This window comes from Catharus ustulatus, chromosome 16 (genome assembly GCF_009819885.2).
Source record: "Catharus ustulatus isolate bCatUst1 chromosome 16, bCatUst1.pri.v2, whole genome shotgun sequence".
NCBI classification, from domain to species: domain Eukaryota; kingdom Metazoa; phylum Chordata; class Aves; order Passeriformes; family Turdidae; genus Catharus; species Catharus ustulatus.
Window position 1 is genome coordinate 3,091,751 of NC_046236.1, and position 27,642 is coordinate 3,119,392.

Sequence of the window (27,642 nt, forward strand, 5' to 3'; positions counted from 1 at the left end):
TTCCTTCCATATGAAACACACACATACGTATGTTAAAAACACCTTTTTGTGCTGAAGTAAACTGGGGAGAAGGAAGATATTTTACTAAGTGACATTTCCTAAATATTTTGGAAATCATAACTTGCTTTATACATGTTTTTTTCCTTTTTTTTCCTCCTTTTTTTTTTTTTTTTGGCCTATTCCTTCAATGACTTGACCAAAACAAAAATTGCCATTTTGATCTGAGTGGGTTTTCTGGGTGAAATACAATTGAAAATAAATATTTCTGTATGGGCTAGCCATGAAATCCAAGTTGTATCTCATTTCCACTCCTCCACCTCCTCCTGGCACTGCAAGCGCACACATTCCCTGTGGCTAGAGCCAGGAATGATCAATTGCAATTAATCTGGGCAGAAAATGAAGGGCTTGAGTTTTGATGTGACTTCCTTGTGTGCTCTGCTGGGCAGCAGCTCCTATGCCTGTGAGTGTCTGGGGTACCACCATCTTCCCAGATCAACATTTTGGCTCCTCTCCCTGCTTATGTCCTGCTCCCCAGCCCCAGGTGGAGTTGTTGATGATGTCTGTGAAGGGAATTATCTGTCCTGATTTGGGCTGAATAAGCCTCAGACAAGGATGGTGGGGCTTGGCTTTATTTTTGAACCTTTTTTGGCTTAAACCCCAATCCCTGCAGGCTTGCTGCCAGCTCAGCCCACGGCACATCCAGAACCTGAGCAGGTGCATGGAAGTGCCAGGCCAAAGTCACCTCTGTGTCCCTCCTTGGCACGGGCATGATCCCACACAATAATGTCTGCACTGTCTGCTCCTGGGGGTGACCTTCCACCCAGTTTGGGGTTTTTGAACTGCATGAGAATCGAGTGGATTATAGGAAATTGAAGTTGCGACATAGCTGCTCGTTAATAGAAGTTGTTTGGGTTTGTTTGGGAAGTGAAAGATTTGCACTCTAAAAAATGTCTTTTTTTTTTTTTCAGGTCAGCAGCACCATCCCCAGCTTGGTGTCCACTCTGGGGCCATCTGCACTCCAAGCAATTTGCACCAACACTCCAACACTCCCATGGTGTGTGAGAAAGGGCACTGCTGAGGCTGGGGGCTCAGAGCAGCCCTCTGCTCTCCCTGGGGCAGAAAGCTGGGCCAGCTGCACACCAGGAGCTGCAGGTTAGTGAGGAGCAGGGGGAGAGATTTCTCCAGCAGCTCTGGTGAACAGATCCCGCTGTACCCTCCCCACTTCTCCTATCCACAGGATCCCACACACACATGTGCAGCTGGGGGTGAGAACCTGATCAGCTGCTGGTAGCCAAGAACCTGCTTTGCTCCCCAGCAAGGGGCTGCAGGTCCAGCATCCGCCCTGGAAAGGCATTTCCCAAAGGGAATCCCCGTCCTTTCCCTCCTGGCAGTTCCCTCTCTGGCTCCTGGCCAGGCCACCTGCCTTTGAAACTCCGTGGGACTTTGCTTGGGTTTCTGTGTTATTAATCCTCCTCAGAAGAAATCCCAGGCCTTTCTGGACCTCTTCCCTGTGTGCTAGGACAGCTGCCAGGACTGTGCTGCTGCTTCATGTCAGCACAGGAGGCACTGCAAAGCCCATGTATTTCCAGAGGGCAAGGGGAGCTCTGTTTTTACTGGTCAAGGCTGCAATCTGATGGTCTCTGCTGTGCTTGCCAGGTATTGGGATGATTTCTTGGCCTAAACACTGAACAAAGCAGGTCAGAATCAAATCATCTGTCTAGGGAACTGGTGATCCTGATAAAAACAGACCTCCTGGTACTCCTGGTGTGTCGTAGCTGTCCTCACAAAACTGTCAGGCAAGGCACTCAGGCTTGTAACATCACCATTTCCCAGCTTGGATTATAATCCTTATTCAGTGGAGCCACAATTTAATGCCTGATGACACAGGATTAGTGCTGCAAGGAGTGCTGCATACAAATGTGCATGCAGGAGGGGATGCAGCTGGAGATGAGGTGAACAGTTCTGTCCAGTATCTGAGGGCCATTCTGCAGCACTCCTGGCTGGTGCAGACCCAGCAATGTCTGGCTGGAAGCAGGCAGGTGTGTGGCTCACCAGGCCTTGAAGCAATTTTAGCAAGCTGCAGCAGTGAAAGTGCTGCATTCACATGCTGGTGGATATCTATTTCATTGGGTCTTTAACCGCGTCTTGTGGCAAGATCACAGTTTCTCGTGGGTTTCAAGTAGGGAGGAAATTCCAGTTTCCAGCAGAGAAGAATGAAGCAAATTCATGTAATCACATGTTCACCTTAAACATAACAAGCACCAGGAAAGAGCTCTCCTTCAGCTGGTCCTCAGAGGCCACATTTCAAACAAAAGTATTCCCTGAAGAGGGAGAAAACAAACAAGGTTTTTGGGCTAGATGACCTACTCCAGGCCAGAAATGGTAGGTGCTGAACACTGAACTGCTGCCATTTACCATCTCATGCTTGAGCAGTCAGAACCTGGCCTTAAGTCACCTTATTCCATCTATTTTAGGCCAGGAGGACTCAGTGCACTGAAGGAGAACCACCCTGGCTGGTGATGGCAGCAAGGTAGGTGTATTCTTTACCATGAGGGTAGATTTTATCCAGCTCTGCAGATTCCTACAGCTTGGGTAAAAGAATCCAGAGTCTGGGAGCTGGACAGGGAAACACTGAGGAAGGAGAATTTGTGGGATGGAGTTAGCAGTGCTGTCTGCAAGAGTGTTCTACAGGAGCAAGAAGTCACGTTTCAGTGACAGAGCTTTGCTTTTCTTGCAAAATGCACACACTATTGGCAGGAGGCAAAGAATGAGCAGGGGTGGGTCTGATTCCTACTCCAGCTCCAGAGCGTTCCTCCCGGGAGATGCTGAAGGGCCCTGAGAGTGCATTGCTGGATGCTTCTTTTCCTTGTTTATGTGGTAGAAACATCTGAAAATAATTTGTGCCTGCTAAGCTTTGCGGACAGTCAGGGTTCTGCGTGTGATTTGGTCTCCACCTCAGCCAGGACTAGCGGGGGCCGTTCTGCCTTTGCTCATTAGCTAACGAGACATGATATCGTTAGCAGGGCTCTCTGGGGGCTGCCTTCGACGTGTGGCTGCCGTGGGCACGCGCAGGGCTGGGTGCGGTGCCGATGAGCTCAGCTCGTCTGGATCACGCAGGTCGGCGGGGAAGACGCAGTAAGATGGGAAAGCAACATCATCCCCCCAGTTATTGCTAACATTGAAATCATCTGGAGCTGTGGCTTGGGGACCTGCTCAAGAGGGATGTGCACCCTGCAGGCCTCGCTGGAGCTCCAGCAAAGCTCTGTGTGAGCAATACGTGCTGACTGATGCTCCTTGGAGGATGGATGGAGAAATCTTCTGCAGCAATCCCAAGACAAAGGCGAGGATGGCTGAGAAATCGAGGTGGGAGGATGCCCTCCAGAAGGGGAAAAAGTTTAAACTGGGAGGAAAGAAACAGCTTAGAGGAGGGATGATACGCTAACCACATGGCTGGAAGAGAAGGTGTGAAGACTTGATGGGAAACACAGCACTAACTGTAGGGGACTGGGGCGAGGAGAAGGTAAAGTACAGTGAAACAGCAAGAAAAAGTGAGGGGACTGGGCAGCGTGAGGGAGGCTTAGTGGGGAAGGCTCCCGTGGAGGACAGCGGGGCCAGGGCTTGGCACTCAGCGGTGCCCAGCCAAGGGGACGCCCGGCACGGGAATCGCCGCAGCTCCCCGCGGGCACGGCAGCGTTCCCAGCACCCGCGGGGCCGGCACTAACGGGAGCCGGCGCTCCAGCCCGGCACCCCAGCGCAGCGGCGGGGCCAAAGGGCGCTGCCCACCGCCGAGGCAGCGGGGAAGGCGGGGGCTGCGGGGGCCGCGGGCGGGCCGGTGGCTTCCGCCCGGCGCGGCGCATTCCTACCCCGTGAGTCAGGGCGGTGCGGCGGGATGCGGCGTCCCGCGGCCCCGGGCGCTGGCAGCTCCCCGCCGGGACTCTCAGCGCCGAGCGCCGCTCCGCTCCCGGCTCCTATTTGCATGCCGAGGCTGTGAATGGCGTGCCCGCCCGGCCGGCCCCTGGCACGGGGGAGGAGTCTCCGCGCCCTCCGCGGGCCGAGCTCGGCGGCGCCGGTCCCTTAAGCCGCACTGGGGGGCGGCTCGAGCCGAGCGGCCGCTGCGCTTCGCCCGCCTGCTCGGTGAGTGCGGGGCCGGGGGGGACGAGGGGGGGCTGGCCGGGAGGGGCATCCCGCATCCCGCCAGGGCCGTTCCTGCCCCCCCGAGGGACCGGCACCGCGCCGCTCCGCCGGGCAGGGAGCGGCCCTCGGCGGCCCCCGGGGCAGGAGCGTCGCCGGAGGCAGGTGCCGCCCCCGAGCCCGTGTTTGGATGTTGGGAGCTGGGCGATCTCCGTGCTGTCGGCTGTAGGTGGAGGTGCGCGTTCGCGGCTGGTTTCAGCTGATCGGAGTCCACCCCATCTCCACACTGTCCCACCCGTCCTTCCCCTCATGCTGGCACCCACGCTTTGCCAGCGACTTTGGGAGATGAGCTGGTGGAAAATATATGGCTTTTTATGTGTAAGCGTTAGTTTTCCTGCCGGATCGAGTCTCTGAACTGAGTTCTCACACTGCACTGCTGGCACGAAGCGAGGGGATCACGGCAGCCTGACGCGAACAAGACCAAAGCTTTTGCACGATTGCACCCTGAGTGCCAAGTCCTTTTGGGCTACTCGGTGGGCAAGCCCATCCTGCCACACACATCCCTGCAGTGCCAAAGTGTCCCATGTGGATATTTTGCCCTGTGTTTTTCTGCAGTGTAACTCAGGAGAGGTGAGTGGCAGCACAGATGAGTTTTGCCTGGTGCTCATCCTAGTGCAAGGCTCGGTTCTGTGGCTGCTGCTTCTCTCGCAGGTTTGCTTCGTGGCGGAGTGCACGGTGCTGGTCAGGGATGTCTCCAAGCCGGGTCTTGGAGCAAGCAGGAAGTTGTTTCCTTTCTTCCTGTTTTTGTCCCCATGCCTGGTAATTTCCTCTGGGAAGAAAAGTGCATTCTGCAGTAAAGGGAAAAAATAGTCACACGTAACGGGAAGGGACAGGCAGCAAAGCTTCTGAATGAAGCACGGGACAAGGAAGGAGCACAGGGTGTTAACTGCAGTGACGCTGATAGGGCAGCACGGACAAATAGCTGCCTGTGGGCTGTGACCACAGGGATAAAAACAGCCCACTTGGGACAAACTGGGGAGCAGACCCTTGGAAGAATTGCATTTCCACTCCAGTGTATGGAAGGAGGTTGCTCTCCAGCTGTTCCATCTCAGTGGTGCAGGTCTGCAGGAGGAGGTGATGGCTCGGGCTAGATTGGTTGATAGAGTTGAGGAAAGAAGTGAACTATAGATACTTCCTTTAAGCTTTGATTGTTAAATGGACTTTATGAAAGTGCTTGTCTTTTTTTTTTTAACCCTTGATTGCTCTAATAACAGCTATCATCCGTCCCTCCTGCTGCATCCCTCATGTCCTTAAATCCTCACGGCTGCTGAGCCCAGGTCTCCCCTGTCTGTGTGCAGGCTCAGGGGAGCCTGTGCCATTTCTGAGCTGGGATACTGCCAGCCTTCCAGGAGGTGCTGTGCATTTGGAACAGGTCCCCAGCTTTGTCCTGTGCTCATTGGTCCTGAGCCCCCAGGAAGACAGCAACTCTGGCATGTGGATGTGTGTCCATGCTGTTCCTGCTTCTGTGCGTTCCCATGAAAGGAGGGTGATGCTGTGCAGCGTAAAAGCAGCTCCCACAAAACTAGTTCTGCTCTGGGACTTCCCATGACAGGCCTTTTTTATTTTTTTTTTTTTTTTAAGCAATCCACTTGCAAGAGCTCTGCCTACAAACTGGCTTTTCAGGTTCTGGGGAAAGCCATGGGCTGGCCCTGGTCTCGGGAATGTCTTGCTCTGTGCTAGATACGGATGAGCTTTGAATGTGGAGAGTGCTGCTGGCCTGCAGAGCACAGCACACACCTCTTCTCCAACAAGTTTGTCCTCTCAGTGTCTTGGTACTGAGACCGTGTGGCCCTGATGTGTCACCTCAGGGAGGAATTATGGCCCTCAGAGAGGGCCAGCACGTCGTCACTGGATTTGGCAGACAGCTCGTTTCACTTTCGTGGCAGGGACTGCAATGAATTTGCAGCTGCGTGAGGTCGCCAGGCAGGAATAGGAATTCCTTTTGGGGTCATCAGTCCTGTTCCTCTGGAATCCAGCCCCGGAAAGTAGCCAGCAAGTCCCAACATGTTCCCTTGAAAGAGGCAGGGTCTGCTGAGTGCGGCACGATAGGACAGTTTATTCTGGGCACAGAGCCCTCATGCTCAGATGTAATTAGTAAAGGTTTGATTCTCTTCAGTGTGTTGGATCTCTCTGCAGTGCAAACACAGCCTGGTTAGTGCTGAAGGCCTGAGATGGGCAACATGATGAAGATTACCAGCTTGCTTTTGTTTTCTGTTCATTGTATCCAGCAAAAAGTTGAGCAGAGCATGTGTTGTGTGAACCCTGTGTTGCTGGGGATGTGCCTGCCAAGCAGGACTCAGGACTGGGACTGCCTGTGAGCTGAAGATCCTGGCATTTCTTTATCTGTCACTCTACAGCTTTTATTCAGCATACCAGTCTTTTGATAAGATTCTTCCCTTTGGTTGCTGCCTTTTTTCCATAGCTGTCTCTGGAGGCTTTGGCACCCCATGGAGACCATGCGTCTTTCTCAGAGGTTCCAGCATTAATCGTGACCTGACATGACACTTCTGTTAATTGCTGTTCCTGCAGCCACCAGCCTGTCACCTCTACATGACCCATTTCAGTAGAAATACTTAAAACTCAAGGATGGATTCCTTCCTTTTCCCTGAGCTCAGATGTGGATTAGTTTCCTTTCTTTTCAGCTGAAGAGGTGCTGGACTCCAAGTTTATAATTTGTCATCATCTAGTTGGAAGGAAAGGGACATGAACTGTGCAGATCTCACACTGTTGCTGTGAGGTTGCCTCCCAGCTGCTGGGTATGTACAAGCTGGAGTTTAAGGAACCCACAGAATGTATTGCCTGCCTTCTCAGGGGGCTGTGTTGCATCCACTCTGCTGTGTGACAAGATCTCAGTGTGTGCTGTGGGTGCTGCAGCCTGAATTTCATGGGATTTGTGTCTGGGTCCTGGGTAAAACATCTCAGTGCTGCTGGAAGGTAGGATGAAGACTGTTTCTTTCTGCAGAGCAGGGGAAGCCCTGGTGTCCAGCGTGGTGCTGGTAGTTATCTCCCTAGTGGTAGGGGTTTTTTTTTAGCTTTGTGGTTGGTTGTTTTGTTTTGTTTTCTTTTTGTTTGTTTATTTTTTGCCTTGTTCAGAACTATGGAATGGGCATCAGGTTGCTTACTCTACTAGTGCTCAGTAACTCCCCTCTGAGAGAATAGCATGTAAAAGGGACAGTCTTAGCCCTGCAGCTCTGGGTCCCAAGAGATTAGGACAGGCAAGATTTAACCTTGGAAGGAAATGGATCTGTTTGGCAGCATTTCCCATGGTCATGCTGGCAGCTCTGTTTCCATGTCCTCAAAGAACCCCCAGCTAATTTGGTGTGTGGTGTGTGCTCAGACCATCCAGGCCTGCTTGCACGGAGTCCTGGAGGCCCTCCCTGCAGTGCACCCTGAGGTGGGCAGGGCTTGCCTGCCAGCCTCTCTGTTTTCACAGGCAGAACGTCTGTGCCACTGGGAAGTGAGGTTTCCACAGGGAGAAGTGGAAATTGCATCTGTGCTGAGATTGCCTATTGTCATATCCTTGTTAGTTGAACTTTAGGGATTTCCTACTGTTTCCTCCTTTTTTTTGGTCCTACTCATCTTGCTGCTGTCCAGGGCTGGTTGAAGCTGCAGATCACACCTCTCATCCTTGTTTCAGTCCATGCTGCTGTAGGAATGAGGAGGTGTTTGTTTTTTTAAATGTGTGTAGGGATGATGTGACAAAGAGCAAATTAGCAGCTGAGTTTTTGACCAAATCATCCGAACTGTGGTCAAATCCTTTTGATTAACAGTGTCTGTTTCCCACTGGGTGAAGACAGAGAGCTTATTCTTCACATTTATCTTAGTTGTCAAATCTCCTAGAGCTCTAAGAGTGCACGTTTCATTACTTGTGTGCTCTGCTCGCTGCACAGACAGCAAATGTCAGATTGACATAGGGCTTGTTTTTGCTGTAATTTCCTTTGGATGCACTTTTCAACTATCTGGGTAAACAATTTATTTCAAATATAATTACAGCTCCTTTTTGCCTACCAAAGAAATGTTGGAATTGTGGTGATACAGACCTGAGCAGCGGATATGTTCTTAAATTCTGGGGGCTTCAGCAACAAACAGACCATGCCTTAGTAATCAGAGCATCTCTAAAGCAGTGTTTATTAAAGGAAATGTAATTTTTTCTCAGAGAAGTCTGAAGTATCATTGCACAATACTTCCCTGGCACGGCAGAGCCTTCCCAAGGGGAGAAGAGATAGCAAGCCATGCCTGATCTTGCCTTTTCTGGAAAGCTTACCTTTGCCACCTCCTCCCCTTCCTGTTTCCACTCTGCTCAGAGCCAGCCCCTTGCTCTGCTGGTCAGCAGCAATCCCTGCTTTGAAGGTTTTCTTTCCTTTAAAAAGGAACAATCCCTATGAGGTCATCCTGTAACTGCCCAGGACGCTGCAGGTCTGGCACTTACTTGGCTTTGGCTCAGTTAGAACTGCTTGGATTTTAAAATTTGGAGGGCTCAGATGGCTGAGTTGACAAATGCAGCTTCTGTATTTTGGGATTTACTGCCCTGTAGCAATCAGAACACGGGAGATTTGTTACTCTGTTGCTTAAATTCAAAACCTTAAAGTGAACTGTAGAATACTCTTGAGTTCTGCAAAAAGTGTGAGTGTACCTTCCTTTTCCCTGGCTCTTCTGGGACTGTTATTTCAGGGAAAGCAGTGAGCAAGAATGTGCCATTCACTCAGAAGTGTGGTTCACTTAGAATTTTAATATTTTTTTTGCTAAACCAAGCTAGAATTATAATTCATTCTATTTGCATTATGAATGAGCTGTTGCACTGGGCACACAGTGAATGTGCAGAGGTGTGCACACACCTGCAGAACAAGACAAGCTCTTCCTGCAGCTGTTTGCAGTTGGACACAGCAGGAGATGGTGTGTGCCTGGCTATCAAGCACGAGCCAGGAGAGAAATCAGAGCACCAGAGTGGCTCTCCTGTGTCCTTGGCTGCATCAGCTAATGGTGAGCAGCTCCAGCCAAACCAGCTCTGCTCTGAATTCTTGGCTGTTTAATTGGTTCTTTGAAGGATCTCCCCGGGGCTTGGCTGCTGTGGGCATCTTTTATTCTCTCACTTGTAGCCAGGTGAGCAGAACTGTGGTGGTGCTGGAGAAAGCAGGTATGTGATGGGGAGTGAGGATGCTCTTGAGTTTCAAAGGAACACAGCAAGAAAGCTGTTCTGAATGGCTCTGTGGCTTCCATCCTTCCTGAATATAAAGTCTGTCTTCTGGTGGCTCCAGTGTTTGTTATTGTTATTTCCTCTAAGATTTTTTTAGGTTGCTATTCAGCGTGGTTTTATGTAACTTTCCATAGGAAATGTTGTCATTTGTGGCAGTTTTGATCTCTTTTGCCATTGAAACATTTTTATTTAGCACAATAAACAGTGGTTCTTAACTGCTTTTAGTACTCAGAGACTTTGCTGTAGAGGATGAGTAGCTTTTGGTCTAACATAATTTTTGCTTTGGCCTATTGTGATCTTTTTAGGGGAGGTTGCTTTTCCATCAATTGTTTATTGATATTGTATTTTCTAAATGAACAATGTTGTAATCACTAAGACATTACCAAGAAAATTGCTCTTGAACTGGGTGCACAGGCAGCAGCTGTTCCAAAATCAACCAGAGCCAGTGTTTACTTCTGTCCTGAGTGTCATCCCAGCTCTGTGTTCCCAGTTTTCCTTGTGTCCTGAACCCTTACAGTACTTGTGATGACTATGAGAACTGGTAGAAAAAACTTCAAAATGTGAAATTTCAATGAAAATAATACCTTTGTTGAGTATGTTTTTTGTTTCCTAATGTGGGATCGTGACTGTACTGACAAAAGCCTTTTTCTGACTCTCACCTTGCTATGTGATTGAGGCAATGACTGTGCCCATGGTACTTGTGGGTCAGACAGAACTTAACTGGGAATCTGTTTCACTAGTAATGGGAATAAATCTGGAACAGGGTCCTCTTGATTCTCTTTGAATTGTTTAAATGAGTTAAATGTGTACTGAGATAGTGTCTGTGATCACTCTTTCCTGAAGGAGGTGCAGACCCATGCAGAGCACTGAGACAAGCTGTGCTTTGAGGCTGCTGGGGACCCAAAGGGCTCTGCTGGCTCAGCCCAGACACCCCAGAGCCAACAGGCTGCTGTGGTTCCCTTCAGCCAGGGTGCAGGAGCAAGGCTTGCATAGATGATCCTTCTTCTGGTAGCTGGTAATGGGTCTCTGTGTGGAAACAGCTCCTTTGGAGGACCAGGCATTGCTCTTCTGGCTTCTCTAAGGAATGGGATTGCTTCTCAGGGCTTGGTGTGCCATCACTGGAGCTGTTGGCAGGTGTTCCATCATGCTGTGCCCTGATGGACCCCGTAAGTGACAGGCTGTGACCAGACTTTAAGGATGTGGCTGCTGGAAATGTGGTGTTGGATGTGGTGACAAAGCTGCAAGATGTGTTCATGGAGAAACATAAACAGGTGAAGAGGCCAAAGTGCTCCAGAAGGGTTTGCACTGCTCCCCCCTCGTTGTTGGTTGGTTTATCTGCAGGCTGTTGCCCTTGCTGGTATCTCAGTAGGTTGTAGATGGCTGTGGGCTGGGTTTGCTCTGGAAGGTGGAGTTGGAGATGTGCCCTGGATGTGCTTGGCTGGTGCTGCAGACCTGCCTCTCTCATCTGGGCCACATGTACTGAGGAGATGGAAAAGGCCCCTCTGCCCAACCTGCTCTGCTTGGCTCCCTTACACATCCTTCCTTGTGGGTGCTCCAGGCCATGGGTGAGCAGGGGAGGCTCTTCCCTTGGGAACCCCTCTGTGGAAGCTGCCCGGGTGTGAGGCTTGGCTGTCAGCTCTGGAGAAATCTGTGGATGATTTGGATGTTTTCCCATCTAATGACCCCACCAAAAAATTCAGTCTGCCTCTGGTGATACAGTAGTGTTTTATTCCTATTGCACTCAACACCTGCACTGAGGGTGTTCCTCAGAAGATAATTTAGGGATGCTGAACCCACCACCTCCCTGGGATAATTGCTGGCTTCCCACAGTGCTACAAATCTGAGGTTTTGGCCATGTTTTCAACAATCACTTCAAACTATACTGCCTTGAGAAGCAGTCCAGCCATCTGGCTTCAGCTGCTCTGTTTGTTCCTGCTTCTTCCCCTTTCCTTCTGCTGGCACAAGTGTTTGTGGAGCCATGTGGGAAGGAGCTGGGGCTGGAAAGAGCCATTTTCTGTGCTGAGCTCATGTGGGTCAGTTCCCAGTGTGGATCACCCAACAGCTGTAGGGATGCTGGTGCCAGCAGGAGGCGGAGGGCAGCACACAGGGCTGGGTCACTGCTTCTTCTGTTGGCTTGCATCTCTTTCAAGTGTCTGTGACTTTTTTTTTAGCTTGAATTTTGAGCATTGATTTCTGAGTTCTTGTTACTATTTTGCCCCTTGTCTGCTGCAACAAAAGGACTTTGAAGATCAGCCTGTTGCTTGTGAGTGTTTGCATGTTGCAATTGGGGAGTCATCTCTTACCCTGTATTTGAAAGAGTTCAACTACAGATCTGGGGACCAACAGAAATCAGAAGAGGTTTTTGAGCTTCCTGTTATTCCTCTCTCTTTCTGTATGAGGGTACCACACCTTCAGGTCCCCGGTGAAGCTGCTTTGAAATCTTTTAATGCTGCTGCTTTTAATGCTGTAGGAGCTCATTTTTGTTTGATTTCCATCATGACCTTCGTGTTTTTCTGAAAATCAAGAAAATCATGTGCTCCAAGGGGTATCAGGTCTCCTTTCTTGATTATGGGCTTGGCTTACATAGGTTCAGACTTCAGTGGTGGATGTTTTCATTACCTATTCTTAAAACCTGACTCTGTATGTAGCTGAACCTTTTCCAAGTTCAGTGGGTGCCAGCTGAACCTTTGCACTCCTGCTGTGCCTCTTTGAATACCATCCCTCTACAAGGCTTTGCATGAAATACCAACCCAATGTAGCTTCCCATTTCCTGTCTAGGAGTCTGCCTGGCCTCTCCCAAACCAGGCAGTTTTGGTTGGCATTTCTCAGCTAATTCAATTAAGTGGTTCATGGTGAGATCCCCAGTGGGGATGGAGTAGGACAATTTCACACAGGCAGGGGACAATAACTCGGGCTTGTATTTGATGTCTCACCCGAGCTGCCATCATGCTGAGCCATCACTGAATAGGCTGGTCCTACCCTTCCTCTCTGGGTTGCACAGGGCTTATCTGAAATTGTCTGAGCCTCTTCAGGATGCCAGATCAACAGGAAATAATTTACTAGGGTTAGTTTGTGCTGGTAAAACACCTTGTAGTGGCTCAGTAGAGTAAGGCAACCCTGCTCCCAGGGCAGCAGCTGCTGGCAGATGGGTTTGCTTGTGAGTAGAAGCCAGAGCCCCGAGGAACTGTTGCCTGTGTGATTTGGTGCAGGCTCTTGGAAGCAGTGTCAGCCTCTACCAGCACTCAGGCAGAGCTTGTGCATGGCAGAGAGCAGCGAGAGGGACAGTGGGGTGTGTGTGGGAATGACCGTGCTGCCAGCTCCCTGCGGGGCAGGGCTCAAAGGGCAGTGTGTCTGCACAGCTCTGTGCCAGCCCTGTGCTCAGAGCTGCTTGGACTGCTCACACCCAGCTCCTGCTGTGGCAACCTCCAGTCTGCAAAGCCTTACAGCATTTCCCAGCTCAGCAGCCAGCCTTGGGAAAGAGGAGAGGGGCCTGGGCAGTGCTGATGGCCGTGTTTCATTTCTCAGGGTGGGCAGTGGTGGTGGGCTCAGCCAAAGCTTGGGTGTTGCTGTGCCCTTTACAGTTTTCCCTGAGAGTGCAGGGCCACAGGGCTGTCCCACCTTTCCCATCCCTGCCTGCCCTCAGCCCCTCCATCTGGCCTGTTTCAAAGGGCTGGCTCCCGCCCGGTGTTTGGGATATTGTTTGTAACTCCTTGGGTCTGATCCATGCTAGATGGTTTTATTGGCAGCCACGAGACTGAAACCCCACTGCTCCTCTTCTCCTTGGACTTCCTGCCTTTTCCCTGCTGTGCCAGCAGCAATCCTCCTGAAGAGAGAGGCACAGCCAGGAGCTGTCTCCTCTGGCTCCTCCTGTCTGGAGAACACATTGAGGATCCCGATTTCTTTGCTGTGTCCACCTGGATTCCTGTGCCTCAGCCAGAACAGCTGCGTGCACAGACCCCTTCAGGTACATGGGGCTTGCCTGGGACTTTGTGTAGCAGGCACTGTAAATACAATTGTTGGAGTGATGGGGTTTAAAAATGGAGGAAAACAGCTGGAGTCCGACCATGGAGCATGGTGATTGGATTGCAGCGGAATAACCCTGGTGTGTGTTACCTCCTGGAGGTGCCTGTAGGAACATGCACACACTGCTGGACAGGAGCAGTGGTGGTGGAAAAAGCAGATGCTGTTTGTTTGTGTGGTAGTGCTGAATTAAGTTGGGGTTTTGTTTTGTTTTGGTTTTTGTTTGGAATGTTTATTGGAGGAAAAAAGACAGCTTTATTTTAAATGGGAATGCTGGTAAAATGGAGATTTTGAAAGAAAAGAAATCAACATGGGAAAAGCTTCAGTTGTCTGTTTAAATGGAAGGATGCTCATTCTTTGAAATGACTGTATGAGCTTCTAAATGTATTTAGGGTGCCTGTCAGTTTTAGGAACATGTTCAGGCTTTTGGACAAAGCTTTTCCTTCACTCTTTGGGTCAGTAGATTCCACTAAGCAGCTTTCCTTGATCATGTGCCAACGTTGTGCTTCCCTTTCTTAGCCTGACCCACAGCATAGTGGATTTGCATTTCATTCAGGTTCTGTGTGTGTGCTTTGGCACAGACCTTTTGAAGATGAATTTCCCAGACTATCTGCTATCGATACATTTTTTCTTTTGTTTGTTTATTTTAAGTGAAATGGACATTATTAATAATTTTTATGCTGGTACCAGCTGTTCAGTTAGAAGAAGCTGGATTTGCAAATACCTCTCATTCTACCTTGTATTTGCATATTACTGAGTTTTGTGATGCTGGTGGAACAGAATCCAAACTAAGCAAGCACAGGCAAGAGGTCTGAAACAGCCCCTGTATGAGAACTGAGCTTCTGGATGTGGGTGTGGGAAAAGGGGATGGTAGGAAGAGCATGGAAGAGATCTGTAGAGTCAGGACTTGCATGGAGAAGGAGGATAGGGAAAAGCTGATTGCTCTTCTAGTCCTAGAGCTACAGAGCAACAAGTGACCCCAGGAAATGGCAGGTTTGCAGATGAGCTCTAGCAGACTTGTCACACAGCATGTGTTTCAGCTCTGCAGCTTTGTCATGTGCGTTATGAATACTAGAAGTTTGCTTGGATTAAAAAATGAGCTGGATAAATTTGGAATAATAACCATTGGATGTATGTAGAGATGGATACAGAGCTGTTACATGCAAAGACATATGTGGCACAAGAAGCCTGTGAGCTACTCACAGCACATGCCATGGCTCTGTCCTGGGAGACAGGACTGTCGAGTGATCCTGTACTGCTACCTCGTGCCAACCATCCTCAGCTGGAGATTCTGGCTTTAGAGGGACACTGAGCCTGACCCTGCTTGGCTGTGCTCTGTGTGTATTCCCATCCTGCTGCTGTTGGTGGCCTTTTGTCAGTACTGAGAAATTGGGATTGATGGTATGGGACCATTCAATCAAAATATGTATCAATATTATTAATATATCAATACATTAACTTTGAAACAAGGCCCTGATGGGGCTTGGTGAAATAATAGACACTGGACCCTGAAACATTGATCCCTAAAAGTAACCATGGGATCAGTGTGAAGTGCTTTCAGTGCAGTGCTGAGAGAGAAATTAGCAGCACTTGGAGTGAGGGCCAGGTGTAATAAGGGGTGTTACCTGCCATGCAAATACTGTTGGACCATGTTACTGTACATCTGTGCACACAGCTATGCACTGATGCTCTATATGTCTGTGTATATAAACAGTCTATATATCTGTATATTCAGCTGCATCCACATTCAGGCTCCCCGTTAACCCCCTGCAGAGCTGTCTCTCATGACCATACCCCAGGCCTTTCTGTGCCTGGGGCAGAGCAGTTGCCTGGCCTGTGCTGTGGCTGATTATTCATACAGCATTCACAGTGCTTGCCCTGGCAGGACCTGAACCAGTCCTAGGTGTTTGTGAGGTTTATTTTTGGCCACTCCAAATGCACACAGGGAGTTGGGAATGCTGAACAGCTCTGCCTTCACTGCACTCTTTTACTGGAACCTGTAAGGGAGTAAAGAAAGTTGAACTGGTAGAGGGATTTGCTCTATGTACTCTGTTTGCAGCCTGGGATTTAAATACTGAATGCATTTAGACAATTATTATATATGCATTTTTATGCTTTGCTACTTGAAGAACTCTTTAACTGCTGAAGTGGAGAGAAAGCAGATCCATTACTCTTTCAGAATGTGAATTTCATCTTGAGATCTTCACCTTGCCTAAAGTACAAAGTTGAGTCAAGTTTGGGGGTGATTGAAAGGCCACAGGCTTGACCCCTGTGTATGCCCTGTCCTCTTTGGCAGGTGTGTACACCCTGCAGATCCCATGTGCTAATCTGCAAGGGCGGCAAGGAAGCCAGTGAAGACACGTGGACATCACTGTCTGTGGTCTGTGGCAATTTAGGAGGGGAAACTGAAAGCAGATTTAATCGGAAGTCTTTCACAGGGTTTCACATTATTGCAGCAACTTTCGGGCAATGCAGGCATGATTCATCCTCTGCCTTCCTGGCTTGGCCTCACTGATTGATAAAGCTGCGAATCTCACATGCTTGTATTCTTTACACCCAGAGCTCCTGCTCACAAAGGCAGCTCTGTAGGTAGACAGGAAGGATGTTGAGTGATGTTGGCTCAGTGGTGAGGTGCTATAAAAGGCAGAGTTGCTGCTTCAGAGGCTCTGAATTTGCCCTTGAAGGCACAGGAAGGAGGCTCTTGAGTTTGTGAGTTTTAGATTGTGTTTGGTTGTGCCAGTTTGGTGGCTCTGTCTCTCTTGGCTGATCTCTGATTAGGGCACCTCGAGGAGATGTTGTGTTTGTCATCCTCAGGGGTAAATGCTGAAGCTCTTTGCTGGAGTATTTTGGGTATGAGAAATCCGCTTTGATTTCTGACCTCACCATGAAGACAAATTAGCAAGATCTTTCAGTAAAGCATGTCTCATAGCTGATTTACTCATACCAAGCACAGGCAGGAGTTCCCCTGATACTCTCACTGTTCTTATAGGAGGTTAGAACAATTGTATTTAGCCATCCCTGCAGCTCGGTGGGGAAGGAAGGAAGGATTTGTGTCCCTCTCATGCACAGCACTGCATCTGTGCAACAGGACTGTGGTGCATGTATGAAGGGCATGTCTGTACAAGCTAGGTCATGAATTCCCAGACTTTTGGGGGCCTGTGGTATTTGCTGAAACCCAACCTTCATCCACCTACTGCTGAGCTCTCCCTTTCTGTCGTTCCGGCTCAGCTGAGCACAGCGCGCCTGGCAGCCAGCCCAGCTCGCGCGACTGAACCAGCAGCTGGCCTTCAGCTCCTTTTAGATGAGATTCTCTCCTAACCCATTCCAGATCATCCCCCACTCCCTACTGCTGACCTATTTCCCCCCCACCTGCCTGGCTGCCTTGTGTCCTCTGCAGTGGTGTGTGCAGTTCCCTGTGCGGAGCAGCTGCAGGGAGCTGTGGGAATCTGGTGGAAATGCCCTGCGAGGCAGCGCACGTTTCAGGGAGCCAGTGCCTAATTTAGCTTGGGAGGTACCCGTGCAGGTTGACTGGCTCAGCCACTGCAAGGCTGGGATAATTGAGGCTGCTTAGGGCCTTGTTTTGTTGCATGCCAAATGTCTCCGAGGGTGGAGATCTCTCTGCCTCTGGTCCTGGCCTAGGACTTAGCCTCTCTCAAGGAAGAATCCTGACATGTTAAACTCACTCTGCATTTAAAATAAATGGGCTGTGTTAACACTGTAAGAGCACTAAGTTTTAATTCCAGCAGAGTTTTTCTCCTACTCCCTGTCAACGCATGTGTGCCTGCTGATTTAACTTGTTGCTTATTCCATCTGTCCATTGTGGTGAACAGGCTGGGGCACTTGATTATTTTTGTCCTCTATGGCTAAGGGCAATAGGCCAGGCTAGGGCCATGCAAGGAGAGAGCTGGGAGGGAATGGAATCTGTTGTCCCATTCAGCACACATGCTTCCCACTGTTGTTGAGTGTGTGACAGGAGAGGAAGAAATACAAACTTGTAGCATGATTTAGGTTGGAAAATACCTTTGGAGGTATCTGAGCTGATCTGCCTCCAGTGAAATCTGTTTTCTGAATTGTTTCTCTGAGCATGCACAGTAAAGTGGATGCTCTGCCAGCCTGAAAGACTCCTGTGGTCCCAAACAGGAGGGCAAAACTGCAGCAGAGTGGGCAAGATGACAGCGAGTCACTCTGCTCACTGCAGCATTTTGATTACGCAGTGGTTTTTATTTAAATACCATATCATTATTATTTATGTATGAAAACCACTCTTAGTTCAGGACTAGTGCCAGTTCTCTAATGTTCATGCTATACTGGTATTGCTCTGTGCACTGTGTTGTGTTTCTAGAAAATCACTGCATTTAAAAGAGATTAGAAACAGTCATAAGAAATGGCCACTTGTTAATTGCTAAGTGATAGGTGGGTTGGAAAGTGTGGTGCTTGGCTTTGGGTGGGCAAAAAAGAGTGGCTGTTAGTAGCAAGCCAGTTTTGGAGGGAGGTCAGTGGCTTTTGATACTGCAGTTACTTAGCTGGTTGGTCTTGATCCAGATTTCATTAAGATTTAATTCATGGCTTGTTTTTAAGGAATCTGGATCTCACAGCAGTCTCAGCAAAAATCTTAATGGGAGGCGACTCAAACTGCAGTGTCTGTATGTGGCTGGAGGTTCTGTGTCCTCTTGAGTGTCAGGTGCTGGGTGAGCAGTGTGGGCACAAGCTATGACCCCTGAGCCCTCCTGGGGCACTTTGGGGATTCATCCCACGTGGGACTTGGGGCCCATCAGTCACAGCCAAGAGAAGTCTCTGCTCACCCTGCCAGCATGGGCTGTGAGGGATGAGCCAGGTTCCCTCCTGACTCTGGTGTCTCCCCTCTCCTAGGCCTGAGGACAAGCGTGGGACGATGTCAGAGGCACGACACGACAGCACGAGCAGTTTACAGCGCAAGAAGCCACCATGGTTGAAACTGGACATCCCGGTGCCTGTGCCCCTGCCCGTGCAAGAGGAACCCCCCCAACCTGTGCAGGTACAGGGGCTGGGGAGGAGGGAGGGTCTGTGGAACTGGGGAGGGATGTGCTGGCAGCATCCCTGGGCCTGGGGTCCCCGTCAGTCCAGGCTGAGGGAAAGGCAGCGTGTAATGGCAGGTCATGAGGCCACATAAGAAGGGGCAGAGCCTTTGAATAAATTTATGAGCAGTAATTAACTCCCTTGAAGGGGATGTGGGAGGGATGAGGGTGGGTGGCTGATGTGCTCACATCAGTAGATGTGACTGTTTGGATGTGGGCATTGTGAAAAGTGTCTTGGCTGGGATATGAGAGTGAGGTATTTAAACAAGAATTTCTTAAGGGGACTGGAGGACTGAAGGTCTCCCAGACAAGCATGAGGGCCTGGAAGTGCTGGAGCTTCTTCTGAAATGAGCAGAGTATGAATCTGACTTATGAATAGCCAAGATAATGACAGACTTTCATCAGTAACAGCACAGAACAGTTACTGGCAACACAAAGCTGTTAGCAACATGAGGAACATAAGAGGACCATGTGGGATGAGAAATACATAACACTGAGGAGTGCTGAAGCAGAGATGAGGTGATAGGTTAATAGGAGCTGTGCAAAGCCTGAGAGTAAAACACCCTTATTTGTGCTGGCAGTAGGAAGAATATCAGGAATACCTGCTACAAGGTTTTAAAAACTGCTGTAGGGGTGAGACCTGGATATGAATCCTGGCTGCTTGTGTGGCCTTGCTGCAGGAACAGAGACTTTATGCACTGAAGGCAGAGCCAGAGGGTTCTTGCTGCCCAGCTCCATGGGCCTGTAAAGGCCCTGACTTCAGTCATTTACATGAAAAAAGTTAAGTCATTAGAGAAATGGAAGGTTATACAGTTTCCCTGGAGAGGGCTGAGGACAAGCTTAAGAGGGAACTTCTATTGCACTTGGAACAGCAAGAACTGTCCTCTTCATCATTCTGTGATCCAGGAACTCAAATGTACTTTGCTTGCATGACAGCTCCTGGCAAATAAATTTTGGTTCTGATCTTCCCTTGGAAGGAAAGAGTTTGGGCATCAGTCTGTAGGGATTAGAAGTGGAATTCAGGGTTTTACCAGTGCAGGTTGAAACCGTCTGAATCAATTATTTAAGGTTTTGATGGATCTTGCCTTATCTGAAATCTCTAAATCCAGCTGGGCACCTGGAGAGACACTGTGTTTATGATGGAAGCTGGTGGAGGTGATGTTCTCTGGGGTCTCATGTGCACAGCCCAGGCTGTCAGGATAAGAGTGCATTGTGTGTTCCTCTGACTTACAACCTGAGGATTTGTGCACTGTTTTTACATAAAAGATATCAAAACTGTTACCATAGGTGGGAACCATTGGCTTTTTGGGCTCGAGAGGCTGAAGTAGTCTTGAGGCAGAGACAGTGTCTGACCAGTGGATTGATCAGAGCTTCACTTGCCAGAGGGGGTGTCTGCTCAGCCTGCCCTGTACAAATGGAAGATGGTGCCTGCAGAGCTGGCAATAATGTCATCCTGAGCAGCCCAGGGGAGGCAGTTGTATGAGCTGAGAGCAGCCTGGTGAGTTGTGTCACTTTTGGTAGGTGACATTTAGTCAAGACGTGTGCGGCCAGGCAATTAGGCTGTGACCAAAGCCTTTCCCAGTTGCTTAGGCTGCACCAGGCAGACCCAACCTCAGCTCTCACAGGCTTTTAGTGCAGATCCAGAGCCACTTAAGAAGCAAATCCCACTGACTGTGCTTCTCTTGACCTTGTGGAGTGGTCTAGGAGAGTGTGATCTGAGCAGACAGCAGCCAGGAGGATGTGTGGCAGGAGCTGATGTTGGATTGCTGACATCCTCACTGGCAGAGCTCTGACTCTCCTGTTTCCCTCGCAGCCGACGCGGCGCCAGGCGTTCCTGCGCAGTGTGAGCATGCCGGCCGACAACAGCCGCGTCCCGTCCCTGCCCCACGACCCCGCCAGGAGAGCGGGGCTGCAACGACAGACCTCCATCACCCAGACCATCAAGAGGTGAGGCACAGAGCTCCTTGAGCCTGCTGCACTGCCATCCTGGAGCTGTAGATTCCCGATTCTCTGCTCATCCCATTGCCTGTCACAGCAGGGTTGGGTTGATTTTGCATTACCTCGTGAGGTTATGGAAGGGTGGGTGCGGGTTGGTCCCCAGTATAGAAGCCCAGTGGTGCCTTATAGCCTGTCTGTGGTACATGAGGACACAAGTCCTGGGAGGAAGATGCTGGTGACCAGGACAATGATTTTGAGTGCCCCCATGCCCCAGGAGGGGCTGTTTCTCAGTAACAGGATGTGTCAGGCCCTGATGTTTAGCTGTGACTGTAGGTGAGTTGTGCTGGGCATGCTTTGGTGCAATGTCTGAGAGCACATGGTTGCTGGGGGAGGGAGAAGCCCACTGCAGCAGTGCAGGACTCCCAGCAGCTTGGCTCCTAGCACTGGCTCATTGAGATGGTTCTGAGGGTTGGTGGGGTGCAGGGAGAGAGTGCTCTGGTCCTGTGTCTCTCTCCTACAAGGGGTTGTCATTAGGAGTCTCTTGAGACATGGCCACACAGAGCTGGATGTTCTTTCCCTCACCGTGGCAAAGGCTTATCACAGTTTGCCCAGAGGGAGTGGCTCTCCCAGCTTCTATCTCTGGCAGCATGTCAGGCCTGCCTGGATCCCAGGAGCATCCCTGGAGCTCCATGGGTCAGGGATACTTTCAGCCAGCCAGGCTTCGCCCACTCACAAAGGAGCAGCTTTTCAACCCTGGAACATCTCCCACACATTGTTTTCCTTTGCCTCAGACGTTCCCCAGCTGCCTTGGTGGTGAAGCTCTCCTGCATCAGCCCACTCTGATCCTGCTTCTTGTGAGGTTGGGAGAGCGCAGCCCGTGAAGCAGCATCTGCTCTTTCAGAGCTGTGGGCAGCCTGTGTGCCTGCTGAGGCTGTCCTTGCACACCTACACTGTCTCTTTCCTTGCCTCTCTGCTCTTGATGTGTTCCTTGCCAGGACAACTAGGCAAGAGCATGTCAAGGATGAGAGGATATCCTGGGAGGGTGCTGTGGAGGCCCTGACAAGAAGCATTGGTAGGAGGGCCAGGGTAACCTTCCCCTGAAGTCCTCACAGCATGCGGTTTGTATGTAGGGGAGTGAGGAATTGTGAACTGCTTTGGTGCTGGTGTGACAAATTTACTTTGGGAAGGACTTTACAGGGAACAGAACTGTAGGAGATGTACACATGACACAACACTAGCAATAAAAGCATGAAATGAGTGGATCAGAAACAAGACCAGGGAACTGGAAAGTACAAAGGCCTAAGCCCCTGTTTTCCATTTAGCAGAGCTAGGGATGCAGTGGAGAATGCAGACCATACATCCCTAAATTGTGTCTTGGGATTTGTTTTGTGAGTTCAGGAAGGCTGACTGCCAAGTTTTCTGCTTAACACAGCCCTCAGAATGCACAGAATGGGAAACTACAGCAGGACTCCATACATCTTCCCTGGAGCACACAGATCAAGTGTTAACATAAAGTCAAGCCTGTGTAGTCCAGAGCAAGGCATGGGAGTGATTCATATGAAAGCATCTAACACCATTTCCAGTCTCCCAGGGTGTTTGAGACATCCACACAAGGCAGCAGATGTGGCACAGAAAGACTTGTGCACTAGGCAAGATCCTGTCAGGGCACCAGTCACCTGTCTGTAAGCAGATCAGACCTCAACCTGCTGATACCTCCATGGTTTCACACTGGTGTTCAAAGCTGTGGAATCTGAGTGTCTGGGCTGGAGAAGGCAGGTCTTACAGAGGGAGCTGAGGGAGATGGCAGTACTCTGGTACCTTCAAGAGCAATGTGAGACATGTCACAGATGCACCAAGAGGATTCATCAGCCTTCTGGGTTCAAAGATGCTGCTGTGTGGCTTGAGCTTGGTTGTTTCTCTTAGGCCATGCTCTTAGCTGGAGGTCTGTCACAACTGCTGCCCATGGGGCTATGGAAGGAGATGCAGTGGTTGCTCCCCTCCACAGCCCTGGAGGTTCCTTCCCCTCAGCTCTGTTTTCTTTGCAGCAGACAGGTTCGGTTTCAAAGGAGTCAGACCCTGCCCGCTCGTGGGCACCGGGGGGGCAGGAGCTCCCTGAGAAAGCGGCAGTCCCTGCCCCGATCGTTTTTCAGGTACTGGTAGCACTGAGTGTGAAACCCACCCCTGCATGTGTGTGCCAGGGCTGTTGTGAACTGCACAGAGTCTGGCTATTGCTGAGATCACATTGCCTTTCCAGGACTGTCCAAGAGGCCTACAGACAGGCAGAGTGAGAAGGTTCATGTGTGCCTCTAACAAAAAACAATTGTCACTCCTACTAAATATGTAGGCAGCTGTCAATAAGTAGCATGGACTAACAAGCTGTCCACCTGCCAGCCTCACTCCCTCCTGCCTTTCCTAACAAGCTGTCAACCTGCTGGTGTTCACCATAGCTGGAATATCTCCCCAGGGCAGCCTTAGCCCAGCTTGCCTTTGCTGGCAACAGTGCAGCATATGTTAACCCCAAAGCCTTATTGGGGCAGGAGAGGAAGGAGAGGAAGCACAGACAGACACTGTTGTATTGGTCCAGAGGGGCTCAGAGCTGGTGGATGGAATACAGCATCCACTCTTTCCCTGTTGGCATCATGGCTTTTTCTAATGCAAATGTGACTGTCTTCTTTTTGAGGTGCAGGTCTTTGTTTACTTAGCCACTCCAGGAGTCCAGGGCCATTGAACATCACCCCAAATCTGGAGCTCAGGAAGCTTCTAAATTAAACAGTGTGACTTTGTGCCTGGCAGGGACTGGACCTAATGCTCTATATTCCTGTCCTGCCATCCTCACTGCTGCCCTTGGCCAGCTGGCACTCTGGCACTGTGACCACCTTTGGGCTGCTTGTGTTTGGCCTTGGGCTTTCAGGGCTGCTTGGCTCATCTTGACAGAAGAGTGACAGCTGACTCTGATGTTGGTTATTACAGTGCCCTGGGGACTCTGTAGGATGTGATGGAGTTCCTGAACTGAACAGAGGCATTCAGTTTCTTCCCAGGGTGTTCCAGATGCCCTAAACTCCTTAGTGGACTATTTTGTCTGTGATCAGGGAGTGGGACAACTCTTCACCCTGGCCTTGCCCCAGCAGTGGTCTCTGGTAGTTCTAGAGTGTTCCTCACAGTGCCAGCAGCTGTGGTGGTGCTTGTCCTTCCAGACTGGTGGGAGCACAGTTTTGGAGAGCTCTGAGACTGCTGGTGGTGCCATTCCTCAGCAGGCTCAAGTGGGCCCAAATGATCCTTAATCCCTCTCCCTTTGAGGCCCTGTACAAGGTTGCCTTGCCGTTGAAATACTGGTTAGAGTAGTCTGTGGAGAGCCCTCTGAGTTGTCAGACTGTTCTGTGGTCTGTGTTGTGCTAGAGCAACAGGCAACTTGACCTCTGTGCTATGGGCTTGGTGAGTCTGTCAGGGCAGGGGCTGGCCCTGGGCCTTTGGTCTGGATGGAGAGGAAGATTGCTCCAAGGAGATGTGGGTCTGTGGGAGCAGAGAGGTGCCCCAGATTTTCACATAGCTCCATCTCCAAGGGCTGGCATGTTAACTTGCTGGTGGCATTTGGGTCAGTGAGGTCAGGTGAATTCCAGCAATGACCCACATGATCTCTGAAGGGTCTGCTCTGGATTATTGTGAGAACAGGAAGGAAACAGACAGGTAAAGTGTGTGGTGGTTGCATATGGAAGGTTTTAGCCAGCAAAGCTGTGGATTTCAAATGCACCTTTTGACATGGTGGCAGAGCATCTTCACATATTGGTTGATGGGGTTTTTGCTTGGAAGGATGCAAAGCCACAGGATTGGTTTCCTGTCCCCAGCACACTGTCTCAGTTCCCCTGTGTGGCCTAATTCTAGATTTATCCCACCCTTTACTCCAGTGTGTATTTTAAAGCTCACTTTGTGATCTGTGAAGTCTTGCTTCTCAGCAGCTGGAGATCCTGTCCCTGAGCATGGGGGCTGAGGCCAGGGGTTTGGATTTGGCTTGGAAAGACTTTCAGGTTTCAGCACCTGGGCCAGTCAGCTGTAGGCTGAGAGAGCTTGTCATCTCCTGAGGATGGATTAGCCATGGTGGGAAATGCTTGGCAGAACTGCCATGACCCCTGTAAGTTTAGGGTACCAGCTGTCCTGCGGGATTTGAAATAGGCTTTAGTCTGACTTATCCTGATGCCTCCCTGCCTTCCTTGGGATTTTGCTTCTGATCCACTGCTGTTCTGTGGCAGCAGCCACTTGGCAGCAAACCTGCCTTGTGGCTGCAACCTTGTGCTCCTGCTTCTGCAACCAGCAGCTTAGAACTATGTGTGTCTGCCTTTGCAGAGACCAGAACTGCAGCAAGTTTTACTGTTAATGCTAGCCTTGAGGAGGTTAGAAATCCTGCAGCACGAGATGGAGAAGTTAGGGAGATTCTGGGAGTGTGGAGGGGAGGCTGGGAGAGAAGAGTGATTTCTGGTGGCTTTTGGGAGAAGTTACAGAGCTATGAAACAATACAGTTTCACAATGGGGACCTAGAGCTGGCCTGAAGATGGTAAGTGTTTACAATATATGGTTTTTAAAATATAAAACCATCTTTCACCAAGTTATTTTCTGAATTTCTGCACCATTTCTTTTCCTTTATTTTTAGAAAAACTCAGAACAAACTGACCTTTACCCACAGTGAATATCTTCTGTCATTTTTCTTCTGTCTTAAGAGGCAGAATGCTGTTGATGGTCAAACATTTCTGGCCAGCATCTGTCAGGTTGCTAAAACCACCCGAGGACAAGCTGCGAGATACTCCTGGGAAAGAGTTCTGCCTTTGAACTGGGATGGGCTGGAAGTGACCACCAGAGCTTTGTCTTTTCACATGCATAGTCCAAACAAACATCCTTCTTCTTAGCACTTGTCTACTGGCATCTTTCAGAGGCACAGCAGACTGGTTTGGGGTGAGCAAAGACAGCGATGCCACTCAGAAGTGGCAGAGGAAGAGCCTCCGCCACTGCAGCCTGCGCTACGGGAAGCTCAAGCCTCAGGTCATCCGGGAGATGGACCTGCCCAGTCAGGACAACATTTCTCTGACAAGCACAGAGACCCCTCCTCCACTCTACGTGGGACCCTGCCAACTGGGCATGCAGAAGGTGAGTAGTAACCTGTGAGTAGTAACCTGGGACAGAGGCAAGGCCATCACTGAGTGCCCTGCTCACTGGCTGTACCATGCTGGCAGCTGTGACCTGTCTGCAGGCTGAGCTCTGCCTGGGCACGTCTGGGCTCTGTGCTCAGACACTTCTCAGGTCTCAGATACAGTTTGGCAGCTCTCTCTCCAGCAGCCTCTCTGTGGTCTCCTTGGCTGAGATCCCTCAGCTGGTCTGGTGGCCTGGAGCCCTGTTTGTCATGCTGTGACCGTGCTGATCAGGGGTGTGCAGCATGTCCAGGAGCTCTCAGCTTAGGCTTTCTGCTGCCATTTTGCAAGGACAGAACTGTGTTGTATCCAGAGTAGCCACCATGTTGGACCCAAATGTACAGTAGCAGGGCTGGACTCACTGGGGACATTTGCCCTGCACTGAGCAGAATGCAGGCTGTAGCGCAGCTAGTGTGCCCATAGAAAACTGGTTATGTTTTAGGAGTCTGAGAAGTGTCTCTTGCATCAGTGGTGCTACAGCTCTGCTCATGGGTCCTCAGAAGTGATTTTGAGTGCCTGCAAAGGGCACCTGGGTTTGATGCTACCTCCTGCTCATTACCTTTGAGTGTGATCCAAAAGAGCAGGGCCCAGATGAGCACATCCAGTGACCAGAACTAGCCAGGATATCCAGCTCTTCCCACTGCTCCACTCAGTGACAGTAATTGGTGTGGTTGATGACTGTGCTTTGGTGAGCACCACAATTCCTTCCAAAGCAGGTGAGTCTGTGACCTGCAGCCTGGTGGCATCACTAAAGCAGAAGAGAATGTAGTGCATTTTTCAGTCACATTTCACCTTGTTGTTCTCTTTTCTGTTAAATGCCTTGCACCTAATCTTTGGTCACAGGGGACTTAGAAATACAGTTGAGTTCTATGTGGGCTACACTAAATCAGAAAGTGGTGTCAGTCGGTGTGAGCCCATTAAGCTTCCTGGTGAGTGTGCAACTGTGGATTAAAAAAGCTCATAAAACCTTGGGATAAAGCACAGAGGTCTTAAGGAAACCACAGCTGTGATGATGTAAGGACAGAGGCAAGGTTTGTAGCTGAAGGCAATATTTTCATTACGTTGATTCGTGTGTTTGGAGTAAGTGAGAGTGCTAGCCTGAGGAGTCCCAAAGAAGGGCTTGCAGCTCCTGGAAGCTTGCCTGCTTTATCCAGCTGTTAATTAATGGAAGCAGATGTAAATACACAGTAAAGTTTCAGCAGGATAACAGGAAACTGCTTAAGTCCTGGGCTGTCCAGCATCAGGAAGGAAACTAGCTGAAGAAAGAACATTTCTGTTTTCAGGGATTTCTCAAACTCTTATTTAGACAGCACGTTCTCTGACCGTTGAGCTCATTGGCATTAGGAGACAATGAAACCAAGAGCTTAGGAAGGGCTGGAGGAGGTTTGGAGTCTTAGGTGAGATACTGGAACAGACTGGTTGACAATAGTCAATACTAACAAAAGAGAAAAAAACCCAATAGGCTATTCCTTATCTCCCTATTGCAGAATTGCTTGTTGGTCCCTCCAGCCTGGTTCTTGGTCAATCCCAGGCCCCAGGCCCCTGTCATGGTGTCAAGAGGAGAGAGGAGGCTCGGTAGGGAAGGGTTTGGGGGTGGATGGACTGATGGGCTACTCCTCTCGGCAGATCATCGACCCCCTGGCGCGGGGGCGAGCGTTCCGGATGGCCGAGGACACCGATGGCTGCAGCATCCCCCACACCCCCATCACGCCTGGGGCCACCTCCCTCTGCTCCTTCACCAGCTCCCGCTCGGGCTTCAACCGCCTCCCGCGGCGCCGCAAGCGCGAGTCCGTGGCCAAAATGAGCTTCCGAGCGGCCGCCGCCCTGGTGAAGGTACTGCCTGGGACCGCCGGGGTCTCTGCCTGGGAGATGGGGGAAGGGAAGGAGCTCTCAGCAGAGAGGATGGGGATGGCTGTGCTGGAGGGGAGGAAATGAAGTCACCTCCTGCTGTGTTTCAGCCATGTGTACAGGAGGCAGGATGGCAAGAAAGCAGGGATGGTGGTTCGGTTTTGGTGCAGGTCTTGCATTTTCTTTATTGGCCTGGGGACTTTGATTCTCACAGCCAGCAGCC

General features: G+C 50.2%; 1 protein-coding gene across 5 annotated transcripts in view; it reads left to right on the forward strand.

The window, feature by feature from the left end:
* Positions 1–4,049: 4,049 nt before the first annotated feature.
* The window catches only part of RHBDF1 (rhomboid 5 homolog 1), a 33,956-nt gene continuing 10,363 nt past the window's right edge, over positions 4,050–27,642 (forward strand). Inside the window, exons 1-6 of one of the 5 annotated variants that reach the window (XM_033073773.1) lie at positions 4,050–4,134; positions 18,275–18,419; positions 20,273–20,406; positions 22,443–22,547; positions 25,317–25,530; positions 27,198–27,404. In XM_033073773.1, the coding sequence (XP_032929664.1) occupies positions 18,297–18,419; positions 20,273–20,406; positions 22,443–22,547; positions 25,317–25,530; positions 27,198–27,404 (783 nt within the window). In that variant the 5' untranslated portion in view covers positions 4,050–4,134; positions 18,275–18,296. Of the gene's footprint in view, positions 4,135–5,245; positions 5,266–13,163; positions 13,350–18,274; positions 18,420–20,272; positions 20,407–22,442; positions 22,548–25,316; positions 25,531–27,197; positions 27,405–27,642 lie in introns of those variants that run through there. The other 4 variants (XM_033073776.1, XM_033073774.2, XM_033073772.1 and 1 more) reach the window with 4 other exon arrangements.